The sequence below is a fragment of the Perissodus microlepis genome, chromosome 17, assembly GCF_051167445.1.
Source record: "Perissodus microlepis isolate ML-2025 ecotype Zambia chromosome 17, ASM5116744v1, whole genome shotgun sequence".
Taxonomy (NCBI): domain Eukaryota; kingdom Metazoa; phylum Chordata; class Actinopteri; order Cichliformes; family Cichlidae; genus Perissodus; species Perissodus microlepis.
In genome coordinates, this window is record NC_140477.1 from 1,115,834 (window position 1) to 1,132,459 (window position 16,626).

At 44.5% G+C, this 16,626-nt stretch overlaps 2 protein-coding genes across 4 annotated transcripts; one reads left to right on the top strand and one right to left on the bottom strand.

The window, feature by feature from the left end:
* Positions 1-33: 33 nt before the first annotated feature.
* nphs2 (NPHS2 stomatin family member, podocin) lies at positions 34-2,358 on the top strand. The gene is made up of 7 exons (XM_084910394.1): positions 34-394; positions 487-590; positions 704-776; positions 1,194-1,276; positions 1,364-1,623; positions 1,845-1,923; positions 2,052-2,358. The coding sequence occupies exons 1-7, from the start codon at positions 106-108 to the stop codon at positions 2,250-2,252; spliced, it is 1,089 nt and encodes a 362-aa protein (XP_084766520.1). The 5' UTR covers positions 34-105; the 3' UTR covers positions 2,253-2,358.
* Positions 2,359-2,447: 89 nt separating this feature from the next.
* axdnd1 (axonemal dynein light chain domain containing 1) lies at positions 2,448-16,599 on the bottom strand. 3 transcript variants are annotated; one of them, XM_084910387.1, is made up of 24 exons: positions 15,938-16,599; positions 12,574-12,728; positions 12,391-12,494; positions 12,182-12,275; positions 11,999-12,084; positions 11,845-11,901; positions 11,569-11,677; positions 11,090-11,211; positions 10,782-10,922; positions 10,505-10,609; positions 10,274-10,394; positions 9,097-9,198; positions 8,853-9,019; positions 8,692-8,761; positions 8,290-8,524; positions 8,017-8,218; positions 7,553-7,646; positions 7,183-7,376; positions 6,900-6,990; positions 6,661-6,804; positions 5,058-5,159; positions 4,867-4,958; positions 3,185-3,324; positions 2,448-3,097 (listed from the first exon to the last, which is right to left on the bottom strand). In XM_084910387.1, the coding sequence occupies exons 1-24, from the start codon at positions 16,005-16,007 to the stop codon at positions 2,982-2,984; spliced, it is 2,913 nt and encodes a 970-aa protein (XP_084766513.1). In that variant the 5' UTR covers positions 16,008-16,599; the 3' UTR covers positions 2,448-2,981. The 3 variants fall into 3 exon arrangements, 2 of the variants coding, with proteins under 2 accessions (XP_084766513.1, XP_084766514.1); XM_084910388.1 differs by lacking the exon at positions 3,185-3,324; XR_014797377.1 differs by lacking the exons at positions 2,448-3,097; positions 3,185-3,324; positions 4,867-4,958 and having other exon boundaries at positions 5,074-5,159; positions 6,573-6,804.
* Between the last annotated feature and the right edge of the window lie 27 nt (positions 16,600-16,626).

The window sequence follows — 16,626 nt, forward strand, 5'->3', positions numbered from 1 at the left end:
GGGGAAGCATCTCCCAGTAATCACAAAATTTATTTTTCTTTAACCTGGAAAAAGAGAAAACAAGGAAGAAATCCCTCCAATTTTTCTGCAGAGCATGCAGCCAGCATGGAGAAGTCCTCCAATCACCCACCAAGATCCAGAATGACGGCCAGGAAGGAGAGGGACAGGGGAGCCTCAGAGGCTCCAAGGAGGAATCCTCAGAGGAAGCCGAAGGTGGAGCAGCTCTCTGAAGCATCATCGGTGAGGAAAGAGAAGCTGGGGACGCATGTGGGGAAGATGGAGCAAGAGACAGAAGTGAAGTTGAAATCAACGGTGGTGGATATAGACAGTGTGAGAGATAATGAAGTCAAGGATGAGAATGCGGGGCTCCTGGAAGCAGCAGAGCAGGATGACAGTGATTCGAAGTGTTTTTATTTTTTAAATATATGTTTTTCATATCTGAAAATGTGATGAGACGTCTTCATGAAAGACTGTTGATCTTTTCAGGTCTGAAGCATAAGAAGCTGGGAGTCTGTGAGTGGCTGCTGATGGTCTTTGTCTTGGCTCTGGTTCTCCTCTTTTTCCCTCTTTCCATCTGGTTCTGTGTCAAAGTACGGACTAAACCTCTGATCCTACAAAGATCTGACTTGTCTTTAGAAGATAGGCTGACCGCTTTGTGTTGAATATCAAACTGACACTTGAGCAACCACATGTTGATTCACAGGTAGTGAGGGAACACGAAAGAGCTGTGATCTTCAGACTGGGTCACCTACTGCGTGGAAAACCCAGAGGACCAGGTCGGCCCAGATTTCATTCTTATTTTTTATTTATACTTTATTTTTATCTATTTATGGAAAGATCAACATGCAAGCACTGGAGGTAGTAAGGGAGTGAATTTAAATACCTGGGCTTTACCATTCAAAGCAACGGGCAGTGCAGAAGAGAAATGGAGACGAGAGAGCGGACGGTGGATAGGTGGTGATGAGTTTAATGGTTGGAAGACCGCAGGCAGACGATGGCGCTGACAAGACGACAAGAGGCGGAGCTGAGGATGCTAAGATTTTCATTAGGAGCTACCAGGAAGGATAAGATTAGAAATGTGTGCTTCCAGACAGCAGCCTGTGTGAGGGTCGATAACGTATTATGAATCGCAGCTCATGAGAAGCCTCACTAGTGTGACACCCACTGTCCCCTGTGTCTTTCTTCCTCTTCAGGCCTTTTTTTCCACCTCCCACTTCTCGACGTGTGTCACAAAGTTGACATCCGACTGAAGATGTTGAAGGTTCCTCCTCACGTGGTACAGAAATAGACACGCACTGCATCACATATTTAAATATTCCCGTTTGGAATCGCGACATGTGTGTTCTCATATGTTTGTACGCAGGTGGTGACAAAGGACTTGGTGAGGCCGGAGCTGAGCGCGGTGTGTTATTACCAGATAGAGAACGTGGCACTGTGCAGCTCAGCTGTATCCAGTCTGACCGCAGTGCTGCAGAGTCTGGTCCAGGCTGCAGTCAGAGACGTTCTGGCCCAGCAAACATTCAGCCACGTCCTGCTGCACAGGCGGAAGATCGGGGAGCAGATACAAGCAACGGTCGACTCCTTCGCTTGCCGCTGGGGCGTCAGGGTGGAGAGGGCAGACATGTAAGACCGACATCATTTCTCCTTCCTCTGTAATTCATCTTTTTTTAAATGCACCTCCTTCCCTGCAAACGTTCATTAACTGGAAGTCAAGGCTGAGCCAAAGCAAAGCAGCTTTAGCTTTATTTTGGCAGAATCTAAAGAAATACTAGCTTGCACAATGAAAACGCATCACTTGTTGGAAGACCACGGCTGACCAGGCTGGGTTGCGCTTGTGTTGTCAGAGACGAGCTCAGTTTTCCTGTGGAGCTGCAGCAGAGCCTGGCTGCCGCTGCCGAGGCCAAGAGACAGCAGCAGATCAAAGTAAGTGCTCACATCGGTTTTTACACACTATTTGTAAAACAGCAACTTTGAACCCATGTGCTCCAAACTTGTCTCTACTCTCCACAACATTAGTGATGAAAACATCCACGAGTCGTTCTCTTCTACAGGTGAAAGCAGCAGAAAGTGAGATGGCTGCTTGGGATGGATTTCGGGCTTCCCTCCGTCACCTTCAACCTGCCTTGGTCCTGCCTTTCCCTCCGAGCCTCAACTCCGACGTGTCACCCCTACCTCCCCCTCCTCCCCCGTGCGTGGAGGGGGACGGCGGGGTGTCACCTGAGGAGCCAGACACAGACTCGCCAATGATGTGAAGCTTTATTCATGTTAAACTCAGGTGAACTCTTGCTGTATTTAAACTGGCGATTTCCATGTGTAGAAAAGAAAGAGGCAAACACAACATAAAGGAACATAGCTTTTAGTCCTCAAATGTGTTCTTTAATGTCTTGTTAACTGCAAATAATCAAACTGTAAAATGTGCAATCAAATCCGTGAGTGTTACTTCATGCAACAGGAAACACACAAATCTTTATTTTCAGAAGGATGCAGAAATAAATGTGCCTTCATCCACACTTGAAACACATATCATAGGATTAAACTAAGCCACAGCAAGCCTCTAAATGATATCATGCTCAAGTGCTATTTGTCTTCTTCATGTAGTCCAGGGGTGTCCAACTCGGGGCCTCGAGGGCCGGTGTCCTGCAGGTTTTAGATCTCAACCTGGGCCAACACACCTGAATCACAGGATGAGTTTATTACCAGGCCTCTGGAGAACTTCAAGACATGTTGAGGAGGTCATTTAGACATTTAAATCAGCTGTGTTGGATCAAGGACACATCTAAAACCTGCAGGACACCGGCCCTCGAGGCCTGGAGTTGGACACCCCTGATCGTCAGCCTGGGAATAAATACTCAAAAACTGGGTACCATCGATGGTCAGTGATGTTTTTATGTGTCTGTTAAACTTCCCTCCTGTTCACATGTAAACCAAAAAAGTATTTAACACTGGTTAAAATAAATAAACAGAGACGTCCGATGGTCCGATCAGCATTTCTTGGTCTTTCTGCTGCTGCTCGTTGGTTTGACTGCGGTTGCCGTTTTCTTCGGAGGAGTTGGTGTTGTTTCTGGCTGCGGTGAAGGCGGCGGTGTTTTGTTTTTTTCTGAAACATAAGCCAGTAAAGACATGAACCACCTCGATGCGTATATGCTGTGTCACTGTCTCTTTTTATCAGCTGATTAATCTGCACCTTCAGTACTGTGGGGCTCCACACTGGGGCGACCCTGCAGTTGTCTCTCCAGGTCTTTAATCTTCTTCAGTGCTTCCTGCAGAGCCTCCTCGGCTTTGAGGGCTCGCTTCTCCGCAATCTGCACTCGCACCTCAGAATCACTAAAGAGGGGCGGTAAGGGAAAGTAAGCCAATGGATGGATGCATGCATGCATGTGTAGACTGATGGATGCATGCATGTGTAGACTGATGGATGGATGGATGCATGCATGTGTAGACTGATGGATGGATGCATGCATGTGTAGACTGATGGATGGATGGATGCATGCATGTGTAGACTGATGGATGGATGGATGCATGCATGTGTAGACTGATGGGTGGATGCATGCATGCATGTGTAGACTGATGGATGGATGCATGCATGCATGTGTAGACTGATGGATGGATGGATGGATGCATGTGTAGACTGATGGATGGATGGATGGATGCATGTGTAGACTGATGGATGGATGGATGGATGCATGTGTAGACTGATGGATGGATGGATGGATGCATGTGTAGACTGATGGATGGATGGATGCATGCATGTGTAGACTGATGGATGGATGGATGGATGGATGCATGCATGTGTAGACTGATGGATGGATGGATGGATGCATGCATGCATGTGTAGACTGATGGATGGATGGATGGATGCATGCATGTGTAGACTGATGGATGGATGGATGCATGCATGTGTAGACTGATGGATGGATGGATGGATGCATGCATGTGTAGACTGATGGATGGATGGATGCATGCATGTGTAGACTGATGGATGGATGGATGGATGGATGCATGCATGTGTAGACTGATGGATGGATGCATGCATGTGTAGACTGATGGATGGATGCATGCATGTGTAGACTGATGGATGGATGCATGCATGTGTAGACTGATGGATGGATGCATGCATGTGTAGACTGATGGATGCATGCATGTGTAGACTGATGGATGGATGGATGGATGGATGCATGCATGTGTAGACTGATGGATGGATGCATGTGTAGACTGATGGATGGATGGATGCATGTGTAGACTGATGGATGGATGGATGCATGCATGTGTAGACTGATGGATGGATGGATGGATGGATGGATGCATGCATGTGTAGACTGATGGATGGATGCATGCATGTGTAGACTGATGGATGGATGCATGCATGTGTAGACTGATGGATGGATGGATGGATGGATGGATGCATGTGTAGACTGATGGATGGATGGATGCATGTGTAGACTGATGGATGGATGGATGCATGTGTAGACTGATGGATGGATGTTTTATAGTTTATAGCAATAGTTTAAAGTAGTGCTTTCAAAAAATTGTGTAAAAAGATACAGTATTGGGCAGAGGTCTTGAGGCACCCCTCATTTCGTTAAATTTTGCTTCCAAGGAGCCAGATTTTTATAATTATTATTATAATTTTGTTTAACCAGATACTTTATACTTCAACAGGGCCTGAACTCTCTCGGGGAAGCTTTCTTTTCATTTCTGAGCAGTGTTCAGGAATAGTTGTGCGGGATTCCTGGACTTTTACAGAGTATCGTGTGCATTCATATGAAAACAGCAGAGCGAGGTTACAATGAAGAAGACTAAAGGCATATTTTCAGGAATATCCATGAAACACAATTCATCCAAACATTATTTAGAAAATGAACTCACTGCAGTTCTTGCTGCAGTAATCCTACTGTGGTCAGATCCTTGAAAGCTTTCTGGTTATCGTCTGTCACTGGAGACACGACCAGCTCACCCGTCTGACAGACACAGAGGTGGTTACAGCTACAGACACACGGGCTGTTCAGCTCAATGCAAACTGACAACAACATAAAAAATGTATACTTCAATTGTCTGACCCTATCTAGCTGGACACTGCACGCTCCAAGCTTCCTTTGTGCAACGTTTCCATCATAATTGATCAGATTCAGCACAGGGCTCTCACAAACTGTTTGCTCCCCCTAAAGGACAAAAACAACATTTTTAGTCATCCTGCTTAAAACGATTCTATTATAACCTCCTAGGACCTGCGTCCACATATGTGGGCATCACATTTTGGGTTATTTAGACCAAAATACTCAATTTTGCTCTACATGGGCCTGATATCCACTTACGAGGACGTTATACTGCTACTGTTCTATCAAAGTTTTAAACGAATATCCTCATTTGTGGCTCTCATTTTTCTTAAAAAAAAAAATAAGGTAAAAAAAAAAAATCTGGTAATTCTTGGTTTTTACATTCATCAGGTCCCAATCAGCCCAAATATCAAAGAGAAATTAAAAATCCATGTCGTGGAAGAGTTCGGGTCTTAGGAGGTTAAAGGTTCTAAAACTCCTTAAATTCCACAAGTGTCAATTTAATTCACTCATTTTGTGTCACACAAAGCTCCATAATCTTGCTGTTAACGCTCCAGTTGACAAAACTCTTGTGTTTCGTGTCTTTCAGCAGCCAAGAAATTTTCTTTGTCTGAAATGTCTTTTTGTCAGCAAATAAGAATGAATGCTGAACCCCGAACCCTGACACTAAAACCACATTTTCAGTCTGAAAAATGCTTTCAAACTCGTGGGGACCGCGATTTTGTCCCCATAAGGACACACACACACGCACACACACACACACACAGATGTGAACATTAGATCTTGACTATAATAAAATCTGGGACAACTATTCTTCTGTTGCTAAAAATACCTTTTTGTTCTTCACCCACCTGTGACACCAGTTGAAGAACATTATTCTCTCTGTATATTTATTTGCTAAAGTAACATTGCTACACTTACTATCCCGGCTTTGTTTGTGTCAGTGTTATGTTGCTGGCAAATTAAAGCAAACACTCACATGTTTCTTTATATTTTATTATGTTGCAGGATTAACTCATGTGTGCATACTTACATTGTTTCTTTGTTTTCAGTCTTCATGCAGGTCAGCTGTGGGAAAGACCCGCTCAGCATTTCCTGATTTTTAAAGTACTGATGATGTCATGTCTGACATCAGCAGGTTAAACCAGGAGGAGGGTGTTTCCGTAGGAATGCTTCCTTTTGTTTGTGTCAGGATGCAAAGGGATTTGTTGCATATTGTTTCTTACATGGAGCCGTTTAGTTGTGTAAATGTGTTAATGTGGGGAGCTTCATGTAATTCTCAGTCATTTGTGTTGAGCTCCAGCTGGTGGTACTGGCTAAACTAATTGAAGGTAAATTGGCAGCTCGGTCAGTCTCTGCTTGATGCAGGTGAGGGAGGAGAGGTGAGCTGTGTCACTGACTCCATGTGGGTTTTGAGTTTTGTTAAATAAGTTAATCTAAGGTGAGTTTTGTTAAGTTTCACATATGATGGAGGTCACAGTAAATAAATTGCTCATCTCCTCCAAAATGCTCACTTACCACCTTCCTTGATGCTCCAGTCAAACTACTTCACAGATCCCAAAAATCTAGCAAACGTGTGCGAGCTCTATTCGAGTTGAATCCTCACCACAGCCTCCGCACCGTCTGCTGGACAGTCCAAGACGCCACTGCTGGAAACAGGTGCAGGCGGCGTGACGGGCAGCTCCACGGGAGCACCTTTAACACCTGTGAGCAGTATCCTGCAGGTCTCCACCCAATCACCACACTCCCTCTGAGGACACCAATCACAGTTGACATTGCAAAACTATTACTGACCCCGCCCCAATGTTACAAGTGATAGTGTATGTGTGCCAGAGGTGTGTTTACCTGCAGCTTTTTGAACTCGTTCATCTCATTCTGAGCCTGAGCTGACAGCGTGTTCAGCTGAACCTGCTCCTCCAGGACCAGGCTGCACGAACTAAACAACATTTTCAGATGAGTTTGACAACCTGTTTCCTTCCTCGCTCGCTGTTTAAATGTAAAGTTACTCTAACGTTTAAAAGTACGTAACCTGCTCGAGTCGGTTCGTGTGTTGTTATTTTACTGTTAAAGATCACACAGTTACTGTAAAATAAATAACTAATAAAATATTTACAACAGCTTCTGGTACCTGGTGATGTAGCTGGACAAGCGATCCAGCTTCTCAGCCAGCATCTGGGCATCCCCATCCAGAGTTTCCTGTGAAATTTCTGGAATGTACCGGTGGGGTTCTTCTTCTTGGTTTTCCTCCTCGCTGTGGTTGGGAACCACAAGGAGTAAGAGCTCTAACATCCACCGAGTCTGAGCCACGTGAACAGATCTGATCTGGTAGCAAAGAAAACATCCAGACTCAAAGAAGCCAAAACTCAGATCGTCTCCTACAAACAGCCGCTGTGCCTGAGCACCGTATTCATGGGGTGTTAGTTCCAATTTAACACAAATACACTTAAAAGACAGCAGAATATGTAAATATGGTGTTACTGAGCATGCCCGGTACTCACTTCTTCATGGAGCCTAAAGTTCTCACCCTCAGTGAAGTCAGACAGGTTGGTTACAAACGCCTGGATTTTGTCAAACAGCTTTTCTGCCTCTGCGCTGTTTTAACAAACACGCACAAAGAAGCATTTCAGAACCGCCGTAAACGACTACAAGTGTTTGAATTTCAGCATGAAAACAGATCAGGTTGAATTTTTCTACGAGTTCAGTTTGTTTCCCTCTATCTGCCAAACTGCAAAACGTCTGCAAATTTTTTTCATCTAAGAGTAAAAAAATGCTCATTTTAAAAATTCTGTTAATTTGTCTAATTCACTTTGAGAAAATGGGGACTGTGTGTAAAACTGTTTGTGATTCTTAGAGCGCTGATGCAAAATCACATCTTGATTGCTTGAGTTAAAATCCAATTTTCAAGGCAAAAGTTCAAAAACTGTCTTTCTCAAAGTTATTTATGTTATGGACCCGCACTCACGAAGTATCCGGTTTATTGTTGTCCATTTTGTTGGAGAAGTGCCGAAAAGCTTCGTCAGCCAAACTCTTCCAGTTGTGCAGCGCTCTCTCCAGCTCTAACCAATCAGAGACGGCCATCTTTTCGGGATCTTCAATCACCGCGGCAAGTTTGGATCCCCGGGACTCCATCAGACGGTGCAGTGACATCACATTTCCATGGAGCCCTGCAACAGCATTGTTCAGCGACGTAGTCTCTCCATAATTCAAGAATTATTAAACCGTGTCATTTTCTCACCATTTTCTCCATCCACGTGAACGTCCAGCTCTCCGAGGAGCTCACACAGCTCTTTGTCCAGTTCTCTCTGGGCGTGCTGGCCTTCAGGAGGTCCCCCGTCAGCTGAAGGGTGTCTTCTAAAGAGCTGCAGGCTCATATTCAGCCATGTTTCCTGGATATTACCGAGTTCACTAAGTGTCTGCTGGCAGTTCAGCTGTTTCTCGCCTTGGTAGTGTTCACACAGCAGTGCTAACATCTAGACAAAGCAAATGTTTCCCGGTGTTTAATCATGTCGCGTCATCGCCTCTACGTTACCGCTCACTGCTCACAAAGACCTGCGCAGACGACTCTGGTTTGTTCATCTCCAATTAAAAAAGGAAGATTTTCTAAAACTATGACAAAGGTGAGACACACAAGCCTTACATTTGACCACTGCTGCAAATCGCCATGAATCTCTACCACTGATGTTTTATCATATTTGGGTTCAGGAAGCCTTGAGAAAGGAGAAAACGCAGCATTGGAGAATCACACAGTGACTGTAAGGTGTCAGTGAAAGTTCCAGGGGGGATTTTAACTGTCCTTACTTATTATTTGAGGAGCAGAAGGAAAGCCACTTGTTGATGCCTTGCTGGATGGCACTGATCTGTGCACATTGGGCATGTTCAGTCTGCTTCAGCTGGGACATGAAAGCAGCCAGCTGCTTCCTCCAGTTGTCTGTGCTCTCCATGATAATGTTAATGCACTCTGTGTCCTGCAGCAGGAGGGTCGCTGTTACAGCCGGAGTCTAACTGAACCAGCAGGGCTATTTATAAAAATAAAGATTTTTACCTTAGATGTGAGAAACAGGATGCAGTGCTCTGCCGTCTTGAACCAGCTTTGCTCATTGATATGCAGCTGACTGACCAGATGCAGCTTCTTCACACTGATCACCTGACAAAAATAAAAAGCTTCATATTACTGCTGTTTCTGACTTTGTATCTTTGAGCACAAATTTAATTTAAGCACTTTAAATATTAGAGTCTGAGTGATAAACGACTTTTAGACCATATTTGGAGATTTTACTTTCAGACACATGAAACACAAACAGATTTTCATTGCATTTGTTATGTGTAGTTATTTATGAGTCCTTGCTAAGATAATATGACAGCAAAGTTACAAAATCATCTTAAGTCTTGGAATATACGTTTACGTTCTACTCGACTTCTGTGATCAGCTGGTTGTTGTTTCCAAACCAGTGCTGCGAACAGGGAAGCTGCAAAATGCCCTCTGATGGATAAACTGTGCAACACCACCACCAATAACACTGTGTACAGCAGTTTCTCCCATCCATCCATCTACTTCTGCTTATCCGGGGCCGGGTCGCGTGGGCAGCAGCCTAAACCGAGAAGCCCAGACCTCCCTCTCCCCAGCCACCTCCTCCAGCTTGTCGGGGGAACACACAGGCGTTCTCAGGCCAGCCGAGAGATTATATCTGGCCTGGGTCTGCCCCGGGGCCTCCTCCCAGTGGGACATCCTAGGAACACCTCACCCAGGAGGCGCCCAGCAGGCATCCTTGTCAGATGCCCGAACCACCTCAACTGGTTCCTTTCGATGTTGAGGAGCAGCGGCTCTACTCTGAGCCCCTCCTAGATGCTGAACTTCTCACCCTATCTCTAAGGGCGAGGCCATCCACCCTTTGGAGGAAGCTCAAAAGGGTGGATGGCTGAAGCATCTATTCATTACTTTTAAAAAAATCAATCAGGTTTTGTAAATCCATATATATCTATCTATATATATATATGGCTTGTGTGGTTGGGACATATTGGTTGATATACTGGCATAAGTATTACTATGGATGAAATGCTAAGGGGAAAGCTACATTGAGCATGTTGTGTCCTTTAATTGACTTCCTCTTTTGTTAGCCTTGGAGCTCCACAAAGAGCTGACCATAGAGTTGCTATAACAGTCATCTTTCTCACTCTAAAATGAAAGTAAGACCAGGTCAAATCAAAGACACCTCACGCACCTTCAGGGCGAGGCAGAGGGTAAACTGGCTCCAGCAGTCTCTGTCTTCGGTCATGTGGATCAGCTGAGCTTCCAGGCGAGCTCTCTGAAGCTCATACAGCTCATGGTAAGCCTGGACCACACTGTAAAGAGCATAATTCACAACACAAAAATCGTTGACCATCCATCATCAGTAAAACAAGGTTCATAACTCAGGATTTAAATGCATCCAGTCGATGATCTCTGGACTAACTTTGAGTCGGTGCGAGTCTGTTTGAGTGCCTCGGCTAGCTGCCAGTGAGCGTGCTCCGCCTGGTGGGAAACAAAAGCATCGTGGTCTCGGACTTTAGAAAGTTCCCTATGAAGACAACGCAGACACACACGTAGGAATGAATACACGCACATTTTCATATCCGCACATCTGTAATCAGCACATTAACATCAAACGTCCGACATATATTATTTTGTTTGTTCTGGAGCAGCACGTGGTAATATTACTCATGATCACCCCCCAGTCTGATCGTACGTACACGCTAAGCTGCTGAATGGATAACTTGATGTGGTGGATCTCCTCTGTGAGCCGACGATCCAGAGCCCGCTGGGCCACCACCTCGGTGTGCAAAGCCTTCAGGCGCCGCGGGATTCGATCCAGCAGCGACTGGTAGCGCTGTCTGAACAAACACAGGTCATGGAGGTCATTACTGGACCAAAGTCCAAGATTTCAGTTTTACATTTAACTTGAATTATTAACAAAATGCCACTGCAGACTCATGTCTCATCCATATTTTGGTGCACTGCTTTTAAGCTTATGGCCTTTCCTCTGATGTGTGCCGCTAACCTGAGTTTGGCAAGCAGCTGTCCTCTCTCAGCACAGCCCACGCTCACCTGCCTGATCAGTTCATGGAAGACAATGTTGTAGATATTTTGCTCAACCTTCACGAGCTCAAGCAGACCCTCCAGCTGGAAGACAAGTCATTGTGCGGCTTCTCACACTCTACACGATCGGATATTCCAAGCAGCACCACAAATTCTGACTTTTCTGTGTTTTATACTCAAATCTCTAAATCTATTACACTTATGATGGCAATGTTAACAAAAGATCAGTCGGCAGCAGGAGGACACAGAAAGATTTAGAACAGAGCCGACATCAGACACGACACCCGAGGTGAAGGTGGGCTGTAAATGTGCAGATTTGCAGCTGCAGGCTGAAGCAACTGAAATATCAATATTTTCCAGGATCGCCTGATATTTTCCGAGGTTTGGTCCATTTTTCCACGTAAAGGCTGCATGACTACATATGTTTCTCTGCCTGCCTACTTGCGAAAGCTCAGCCAGCTCCTCGCTCTGCTCATCCACTCCAGCCTTCTCCAGCATGTCATCCATCATCCCCATCAGCTGGACCGCTTCCAGCCTGCCACTGGGCCTCCTGGACACAAAGATATACAGAAATGTGTAATATTACACATTTAAACGCTCCCTTAACCCTGGTCTTGCCAAGCACCGCCTACTTAATGGCACACAGCAGGACAACTTCTTCTACTACATCACTTAAGGTTAATTATGAATGAGAGGAATTCATATCTGTGAACTCACAGTGAAGGGAGGACCCGCAGCCTCTGCTCTTCATCCCTCAGCTGCACTGTGAATGCACTGTGGAAGAGACGGGTTAAAGTTGTGCTTTAAACACGATCACAGCATCAGATACACGGCGATAATCGACAGACAGACTGAACACAGTGAAGCTCACTCCTCGTAGAACTCGAGGCTCCGTATTCCTTTATTTTTCACTATGTGAAATTCTTCCGGGATAAAACTGTCGGAGACGCACAAGTTCTGAAAGACAAAGCGGCCGCGATCATCACCTCACGCTGTGCGCGTGTGCACACGCAGCAAACAGGTATATGCACGCACAGAGAAACAGGCGGCTCACCTGCGCGCCACCAACGACCTGCTTTTCACTAACTGGTGGGAGGAGTGTTGTCTTCTTTCTGGTTACCATGGCGTCACACAGGAAAGAAATATCCCTATAAGGACACCATCCATGAAGAAAGGAGTAAATATATGTGGATGAGAAACTGAGCACTAAATACTGACATAATGAAACATCATCAGCTCCACGTTTGTAGAAACCCGACTGACCTGCCAGCTCCTGTCAGGGATGTTGGCTGCTCCAGAAAGTGTTTGTATTTCTTGCGTCCGAGTGGATGATGCCAGACTGCATCAGGGCGTCTGATTCCATAGCTCTAGATACAAAGTCAGTCCAGGTTGTTTTATATCAGCTGTTGTGTGGTCATGTAGACGTAAAAGAGGGTTTGATGCTACCTCGCAGTGTCGGTCGTGTGCGGATCGCCCCGGTGTTCTCCTCTTGCACACAGTGGAGGTTAGACTGAGCAGAAGTTCGTGTGGCACGATCTGCCCTCTGACAGCGGGCTGCGTCTTGGTGCTCTCCACCGGGACCTGAAAATTCAGCTCTGCCACTGAGAAGGATCAAAACCCATCAGAACGGCTTAATAACTCAGACCTGATTTTAGGGGACATTAGGTTTCACTGTTAAATGTCTACGTGCATAATAAAGGTTCTGGATTTTCTTGCATCACGCACAAAGAACAAGGAGACATCAGCTTTCTTTGGCTTTGTCACAAGTTGGGGAAAAAAGTTTAAAACAACAAGTACTGTGCAGAAGTCTTTAGTGACCCCTAATTTCCTGATATTTTGCTGGAAGAATAAGTTTAGTTATTTACTGAAATGTGCAAAAATACATGGAATCACTGTCACGCTGAAAAATGAAGCTGTTGCCAATCAGATCCACACTGTGTTACACGGTGGATCAAACTCTGACAGCACTTTGTTGCATAGAGAACTCCATCAGTGTCGACAAGACCGACGTTTCAGCCAGTACACCGTCACCACGAGCTCCACCATGTTTTACAGATGGATGTACACACTGCTGTGCTTCTCCCCTGACCTCCTCTGTACATACTGATGAAGGTTTGAATAAAAAGTTTCAAATCTGAATTCACAAAACTGTCATGTGCTGTGTGCTGCAGGCAGGAGGAACGAAGGAGCCAAAATGCAGACTCAAAAACAGCTTTATTGCTGTACGCTAGGAAAAGCAGAAAAACGCAGCGCTGGGCAGAAGAAAACAAAGGGCTTAAATACACGAGGAGTGACAAGGGAACAGGAAACGTGAGGAACACAGCTGAGACTAACACGAGAGAGGACGCAAAGCTGAACATAACACACGAGACAGGGTGCCTTCAAAGTAAGAGAAGCAAAACAGAACATGACAGGAGACTACCAAAGTAAAACAGGAAGTAATGGGAACACACAAACATACACACAGAGACATGGCTGCAGAAAACAGGCAACTAGACAAACATGAAGACGATGCAGGAAATGCTGGGGAGGAAACACGCAGGGGTAAGACGAGACCAAACATGAACAGGACCAAATACTCAGACAAGCAAAACTAGAAGCACTAAATAAAGTTAGAAGTATAAGCAGATTAAACTAGGAAACAAAAGACACACAGAGAACATGATGAAATAAAGAATAAAAGGACCAAAAACACTCCTTTAGATCTTCTCCACTGATTTTCACTCCACTATTTTGGCCTCAGCCATTTGTTGACATCCACCCTTCCATCCATATTCCTCGTGTTCAATAAAGACCTTCAAAAAGCTTGAAGAACTATCGCTCAATTCCACCTTAAATAATTACAAGAAACTCTGGCTCTTTGGTAGCAAAGTATAAAGAAGCAAGGAGTGACTGAAGCCTTTTGCACAGTACGTATCAACTACCTGTACTTTAACCCTGCACAGTGTGTGATCAAAGCCATTTATTTAATGTCGTCAGAGAGAATTTGCCAAAAACTAACAAGTTGAATTTTATGAAACTGCATTGACGAGGGAAGGGCTCATTAAATGTGCACATCTGCACTGTTATAGTTATACCGGGAGAGAAGAGCCTTTAGGGAACATAACTGGTCCTGAGTCTGTGACCCAGTGTTGAATTATTAATAGTCTTTGATTTCATTATTATTTATCATTTTCAGTGTCTTGGTTTCTGTTTCTGTGCTCTTCTTGTGCTCCATGTTCCCCGTGTCTCCCCAGTCGTGTCTTTGTGAGTGTGTCCTGCTTCCTGTTTTACTTTGACAGTCTCTGTGCTGTGTTAGCTGCTGTGCTGTCTCCTCCTGTGTCTCATTCCCTCATTATCTCTCTGTGTTTTTAAGCCCTTCGTCTTCCTCTGTTTGTTTCCGCATCGTCGGCGTATCATCCGTGACATTTCCCATGTTCCGTGGGTCAGGTCTTTAGTTTCTTTATACTTGTTTCCTCCCTGTTTAGCTTGTGTTAGTTTGTATTCCTGCGTTTTTGGGTCCTGAGTCTCTTCACTGCACAATAATGACACCAGTAATAAAGTAAAATATAAAGTATCACAAACCTTAGCACCATCGTTAGTGTTGGTGTAACATGTTAGTCACACTAAAGTTTAAAAAAAATAAAGCATGAATAAAAGTACTGACTTTTATTTATTATTACAGAAGGTGGTGGTGGCCTGCAGACAGCTCCAAGACAAAGGGATTGTGTGCGACCAGAGATGGACAGTAACACGTAATCCGATATCTTTTTCAAGCAACTAGTAAAGTAAGGGATTACTGTTGCAAAAAGTAATTAGATTACTGTTACTTTCCTGTAAGCACGCTGCGTTACTAAACCATGATGTTGTTTGTGCTTACGAGCGTGCGACGTTCGTGGCAGCGACAGACGTGTGCAGATCAACAATGGATAATATGGAGAGCAGAGAGAGTACGAGCATGCAGCGTTTAAAGCATGAAAGTAATCACATTACTTTAAGTTTGATTCTGTAAAAAGTGACTAAAACATTAGTGTCCGCTGTGCACTCTGCGTGGGAAGAAAACTTCTTTCTACAGCCAATAATTAAACTTCAAATCTGAGCGAGCAGCGAGCACGCTGCCACGGAACGTGACATTCACCAGAAACCCCGGATCCCCCACTGACATGTCGCTGTGGACAAACCTCCACCCGACAGGACTCAGTGCTGCTGAATCTGTGATTTGATTTATTTTGGCTGTTTTACTTGCATCTATTTGAAAGAGTGTAAACACAAAACATTAGTTTATTTTATGTGCTGGAATATGGAGGCAACAGATTTAAATGTTAATGAAATTTCTTCAAGTCAAAGACTGTCGCGTATTATTTCATTTTGCTTTTAAAAAGAAGCTTTTTCATTTGATTCCGTTTTAGAAGATGGAGCTGAAAGGTCTGCGCTTCATGACGTATTCGGGTTGTGTCTCATGTTTTTAAATAGTAGCTAAAAGATAAAGTAACTAATTACTCTTGAAAATAAGTAATCAGTAAAGTAACTGGATTACTTTCTTGGAGAAGTAATCAGTAACTAATTACTATTTTGAAGTAACTTGACCAACACTGTGTGTGACTGATCCTACTAATGTTAAATGCAAAGATCTGAATGTAGAAACACTAAGTTCACGCGATGCTTTCTTTAAGGCTCTAAACTGTGACGCGTGGGCTCGGAGGGTTTCGCTTTCTTGGACCCACTCGAACAGACATCGTGTTGTTTCTTATTCATGACGGTGTTACGTGGGCAGTAGCTACTGTCACGATAAGCTAATCCCGTTCACCGGCAGTGTGCCCGTTAGCGTCACCTGCGGTGTCCGGTGTCCGCTCCGGCCTCGACAAACTCGGCGCTGAACTGGCCCTCGTTGATGCGGACATCGTGGAGTCACGGCGGGGACGTTACTCTAACATCTCGCAGACGAGACACGGAAAAGCGAGCGGCCACTTGTGTCTGTTTGACACAGCTGTCTCCTTCGCTCCCCTCAGAGCTTCCTCAACTTCCTGTTTGCGTTGCCTTGGGAACGCGTTCATTGCGCTGGATGTGCGTTTGTAGTTTGAACATCAGAAGTGAAATAAACAGAAATACTTTTATTTATTTGGGGGTGTTTCTACGTTTATTGAGGCCTCAGCATCAAAAATATAAAGATTAAAAAATATTTCCGAGTTTATTTTTGATTTTCTGTGTTTTAAGAACAGTTTGATTTAATTGGTCATTTATCATGAAATAATCGCACCGCGTATATAGCTTAACGCTCTATATTAAACTTTAAATAAATAAGTAAAATGTGAAGTCGTTGGCTCGTCATTTGATTCATTAATGGCTCAGGAACTGGTCTTAATTGAATAGAATATTTCTATTGTGATATTTATTATTCATTGTGTTATTTATGAAAAGTTCTTTTTCTCTAATGAGACTGCCCTCCCGTGTGGTGATCTGTCACTGCTCTGTGTGTGCAGCCCAGCCTGTGCCCCGGTGAACAGCACGCCGTCTTTGTTA

What these genes read in the sequence shown, in the direction of transcription:
- axdnd1 (XM_084910387.1), bottom strand. Translation starts at nt 16,007, where the DNA reads ATGTCCGCATCAACGAGGGCCAGTTCAGCGCCGAGTTTGTCGAGGCCG. An exon ending in AGGTCGTTGGTGGCGCGCAG is followed by an intron (nt 12,085 to 12,181) that starts GTGAGCCGCCTG and finishes TTTGTCTTTCAG; the next exon opens with AACTTGTGCGTCTCCGACAG. An exon ending in CAGACGGTGCGGAGGCTGTG is followed by an intron (nt 5,160 to 6,660) that starts GTGAGGATTCAA and finishes TTTGTCCTTTAG; the next exon opens with GGGGAGCAAACAGTTTGTGA.
- nphs2 (XM_084910394.1), top strand. Translation starts at nt 106, where the DNA reads ATGGAGAAGTCCTCCAATCACCCACCAAGATCCAGAATGACGGCCAGG. An exon ending in AGCAGCAGAGCAGGATGACA is followed by an intron (nt 395 to 486) that starts GTGATTCGAAGT and finishes TGATCTTTTCAG; the next exon opens with GTCTGAAGCATAAGAAGCTG. An exon ending in TGGAAAACCCAGAGGACCAG is followed by an intron (nt 777 to 1,193) that starts GTCGGCCCAGAT and finishes CTTCCTCTTCAG; the next exon opens with GCCTTTTTTTCCACCTCCCA.